Consider the following 5,062-nt stretch of genomic DNA (forward strand, 5'->3'; position numbering starts at 1 on the left):
GAGAATAATAAAGTTTCTCTCTCTCTTTGTCTCTCTCTCTCTGTCTCTCTCTCCCTGTCTCTCTCTCTCTCTCTCTCTCTCTCTCTCTCTCTCTCTCTCTCTCTCTCACACACACACACACACACAATATACAAGAAATCTTAAAATTCAATAACAAGAAACTAATCTGATTTTCCTTCTTTGCTTCTTAATGTAGTGAATTAGATACTTGCACTTAAACATTAGTCTTGCATATCTAGAATAACTCCTACTTTGTCATGGTGTATAATTTGTAGTATGCTGAGTAGGAATCAATTTGATACTATTTAACTGCTATTGAATTGAATGATTTTCTGTCTGTATTCATAAGAGGTGTTAGTCTGTCCTTTGGCCTACTCAAGTTTCATTATCTAGTTATAGTATCACATACTATAACAGTAATATTGGTCTGCATAAATTGAACTAGAAAGTGGTCTCTTTCTTGCTATTTCTCAGAAAAGTTTATAAAGATTTGGTACCATTTGTTTAATGTCAGACAAATCAACCAGTTGTGGAAAGTAGCTGGACAGGAGGTCAGTAAACTCCTTGAGGAAAGAGCAAAGTCTGTCCCAGAAACATGAAATGCTAGAGGCAGACCACACAAGCAAGTTGACCTGTAGCTTAGCAGCATATCAACAGGTATAGCCTTGGCATTTCTCCCTGTTAACTACAGCATAGATGGCTCTGAAAATGTTTTGCTTTGAGTGTTCTCAGCAAAATCATGAGACTTTGCTCTCTTGGCCCTGCCCCACATTTCTGCCTTTTATACTATGTATAAATAAAGATGCAGCCTGTGCTGGGTGGTCATTGACTCTCCACCAGAGAAGCCAAATTCCACAGGGCCCCAGCTTTGCCTTTATTATGTGTCCTGTTTTTCTTACTCTCTCTTGGCCCCTTCCCAGTGCCCCACTACCTGCATGGGTCATGGAAATTAGTAAAAATATAGTCCAGTCCTTTTATTTGGGTTTTTTTTTTCATTAATGAGCAATTTATTTAACAACTCTGTGGCCATTCTGACGATTTATTTATCATTTTGTAAAATTTGGTATTTAGTGTCTTCTAATGTTTTGTCACTTGAATGTAAGTAATGAATCTTTGAAACCAAGTTGTATGTGGTACTTTTATTGTATTTTCAAATTTAGAAATGCACAATACTATTTTACTTTATTCTATATGAATAGTGTTTGCTTGTGTGTTATGTACTAAAAACTTCTCCCTGTCAATAATATTCTTTTCCATTATTTCTGTGGGTACAAGTACACGTGGGTAAGTGGGATTAGATTTTGGAAGCCAATCTTCAACCTTCTACTGTCAGGGAACTGCTGGGCAGGAAATGAATTGGCATTTAAAGAAAAGCCAGATATGTTGCTGAAAGAGTAGTGACAGCTGAACACAGCAGGTGATGGTGCAGATGGTTCCAGGAAAACCAAAAGAATGCAAGAAAATATGCCTCGTGATGCCAGAACTTGAGGGGTAGGAAGATAATCATCACTGATGGGACACTGAGGGTTGCCGTAGCTCTGGAAGACTACAAATTAGTTGACCAACCTTGAAGCTTACTGAATTTTCCCTCCCTCATTCCTAGAAGTTAAACCCAGTAGTTTACTGTGGAGAGAGGAATGAGACTACCTTTCTGAATACCATGAACTCAGCTTCCTAAGTGTCAGTGAGATGAAAGGGTGTGAGAAGGAGGAATGTGCTTCTTCTATTTATTCACACCAAGAAATTAGAATATGAGTTTACATTCCAGTGTTTTTGTTAATTTGACCAGATGGAAGGGCTTCAGGTTTCCTGTTTGTGAAGATTGTTATAATGTGTATCCATGAGGGTCCATCTTTTTTCACTTGCGTCACCATTTCCTCAGGATGCAGGTCTCAGTTACTCTTCTCGGGCCCAGGAGATGGCTCAGTGGAATTAAGCACTTCCCTGGCAAGTACAAGGGCCTGAGTTCAATCCCCAGTTCTGCCCAAAAAAAACACCCAAAAACCAAAAAACCAACCTGTTTCAAGGGCCGAGGAGATGGCTCAGTAGAATAAGCACTTGCCTGGCAAGCACAAGGGTCTGAGTTCAATCCCCGGTTCCACCAAAAAAAAAAAAAAAGAACTTTCAGTTACTCTTTTCTCATTGCTGGGACAGAATACTCAACACCCAAAATTAAGGAAGGAAAAGTTTATTTAACTCCCAGTTTGTGGAGGTTTCAGTCCATTCTTGCTGGCTACAAGGCTGAGTAGCACATGGCAGGGGCAACAATTCATGGTGGTAGAAAATAGCAAAGAGCCAAGGGTTGTGGCAGCAGCAGAGGCAGACAGCAAGCCTCTCTTTCTCCCCATATCGCCTTCAGGCTATCTGCCCCAGGATGGGTGTAGCACTCACACCCATAACCCAGCAGCACTCACACCCATAATTCCAGTCTTGGATCATAAATTAATCACAAAGTGTAGAACGACTACATGAGGCTTTGTGGGAACACCTGTTGTGGGTTCATAATCAATATAGGAATCCAAGTAGCCAATTAAAATTTGAAGATTTTTATGAGCTGAGCTCAGTGGCTGTCAGTATAGACCCGTTTCAGAGTCTAAGTGAGCAGTCCTGACCAGAAGACGTGGTGTGCATATAAAGGGAATATGCAATAGATCTTGCTTGTCAAACAGTTTTTTTTCTATACATGTAGCTACTTTTTTTCTTGTCACTGTTTATAGTCAGTGCTTTCTCAAGATATATTTCCTCCATATGCCAGGCCTGTTTTTACTACCCTATGGTCAGCTAAATTTTACCATGGCAATACCTATGATAAAAGTCTGGGTTTAGGCCATCACACACCTAGACATAAAACATTACAATGCATTTCTAGAATGACGATTGGAACTCACAAGCATGCATACTGTACTTGTTCTTGATACCTTCTGTCAGGCAAGTTTTATAGTAATGGAAGTAATCCTACTGCTTGTGGGAGACAGCCAAGCTGTACTCTCCTGAGAAAACAAGCCACTTGCCTCAATCTTTACCCAAACTTTACTTCAACCCTATTCACTGAGATATACGAAATTGGCTATATAAAAGCAGATATTCCCTTAATTGGCCAATTGTGATTGAGCCTGGCTGAGACACCAGTGTGTGTCATTGCACAATGTGGGTGAGGACTGCCTCACTCCATCCCTAGTTTACACCTGGGATGGGTGCTTGAATAAGAGCTTGTGAGATTCCAGGGCTTAGACACTAGACAGCATCTCAGGAGAGGTCATGAGACTTGGGAACAATTACACCTTCTGGGTTGTACCGGCGCCAGCTCTGCATCCATCAAGCTACCTGTTGCACTGTTGATTGCAGGGCCTGTGTGCCTGGGGGAAAGTGCTCTGATTCTCTTTACAACCACGCCAGCAAAACTTTTCTTTCCTTAGCACTCTGCTGTGATTCCCCTTCACCTCCAAGACTGACAACAATTAAAGCCATTAGCTGTTGAATGAAATCAGTCAGAGCCAAAAAAAAAAAAAAAAGATGAGAAGACTAGATTAACTATGTTCTAAGTGAGTCTTGAGCCACCAAAACTTTTCACATTTATTGAGGGCTAAAAACAGGCTGAGGAATGTGTGTAATCAATTTTGTGAAAACAAACTACTGTCTATATTGGCTTCTAGCCTTCACCAAACTCTTAAGTTCACACAACACTAATCCATAAAGTGCCAGGTGAAGGATCAAAGAACAGACAGGGTGCCTCCAGGAATCTGCTGTTTTCTGTGACCCTGTTTCCCAGCTTGCTAGAATTTACAAGAGACAACAGGCCTTCTGAAGCTCTGTTCTTGGGGTTCTTTGTTCCCTTGGGACAGCAAGATCCTGGCTCATATTGCTACAGTGAGCTTTTGGAGTCATGGCTTTTTGTTTACAGAGAGTACTGGGTCAACTCAGAGTTCCCCAAACACAGAACTTTCTCTCTGCATCTCTCTTTTGCATCTCTGTGCCATATTGCTATGCCACCCTCTGTAGAAGCTTAGACACATTTGATATACAGCAAATATCTTATTCTTTGTCAAATAGCCTTCATCTTATACTTTGCTTTTATTGGCCTTGGGATGTTTGTCCTGATAATTCATGGCACAGACCCTTAAAACAGAGTGGACAATGATGGTAGAAAGACTGCTCCACACTTGCCAAAAATTTCAATGGAGTTTGATGTGAGGAATCTGATCATCAAGGTAGCAAATATCACTCACTGATTGAAGAAGATGGAGATTATTTAATACAAAAAAATACAGAACTGCTACGATGAAGTAATGCAACACTGAGCAAAGCATTATATTAAAATGTGCTTTATTTAGAAGTTGTATGAAAGGGACAAGCAGGGAAGATATCACAGGGAAACAGGTCCATATACCGAAGGGCTTCTGCTATTACACTTACTACAAGAGAGTCTCACAACACATGTAGATTGGAAGATTTATTGGCCGACTGAGATGAAGGGTAGCTGCCCTGTTCTGAAGTAAGTCCCAGCAAGGCAAAGTGCTATAGGCAATTTTCCCTTAGTATTCAACTTCAGTGGTAATACACTGCAGGTAAAGCCTTGGTAACTCAGCAATGCAATGCAGACAATATGTGAGTAAATCACAATGTTGCATTAGAGGTTAAAATACTGAAAGCCAGCAACTAACAAGGAAGGGGTACAGAGAGATAAAAGGGGGGCTTTTTCACTCTTGGTTCTAACTACAGAGCAGAGACATGGGACGATGAGAACCTGAGAAGAAGCCCGGTAGCCAGAGGGACCAAGCACCTGCCTGGTGCTGAGAGGGCTTCAGTGCTTGTAGCTCTTCCTGCTGGAGGAGGAGCTGGTGTACTTGATGGAGGACGAGCTGCCCCCAACAGAGCTGAGGCCGCCCCCAAGGCTGATGCCTCTGCCACTGCCAGAACTGAAACCACCTCCAAGGTTGTGGCCAGAGCTGTAGGAGTAGCCACTGCCTCCTCCCAGGCCCATGCCACTGCCCATGTTGCTGCCACTGCCATAGCCGCTGGAGACGGTGGACTGCACCACAGCTGTGGAGAGGGGACAAGGACA

General features: G+C 42.0%; 1 protein-coding gene across 1 annotated transcript in view; it reads right to left on the minus strand.

Moving 5' to 3' along the window:
- Positions 1-4,306: 4,306 nt before the first annotated feature.
- The window catches only part of LOC101586012 (keratin, type II cytoskeletal 6A-like), a 4,646-nt gene continuing 3,890 nt past the window's right edge, over positions 4,307-5,062 (minus strand). The window contains exon 7 of the mRNA XM_023722894.1: positions 4,307-5,029. Coding sequence (XP_023578662.1) covers positions 4,802-5,029 — 228 coding nt within the window. The 3' untranslated portion in view covers positions 4,307-4,801. The remainder of the gene's footprint in view (positions 5,030-5,062) is intronic.

This window comes from Octodon degus, unplaced genomic scaffold (genome assembly GCF_000260255.1).
Source record: "Octodon degus isolate 3935 unplaced genomic scaffold, OctDeg1.0 scaffold00093, whole genome shotgun sequence".
Taxonomy (NCBI): Eukaryota; Metazoa; Chordata; class Mammalia; order Rodentia; family Octodontidae; genus Octodon; species Octodon degus.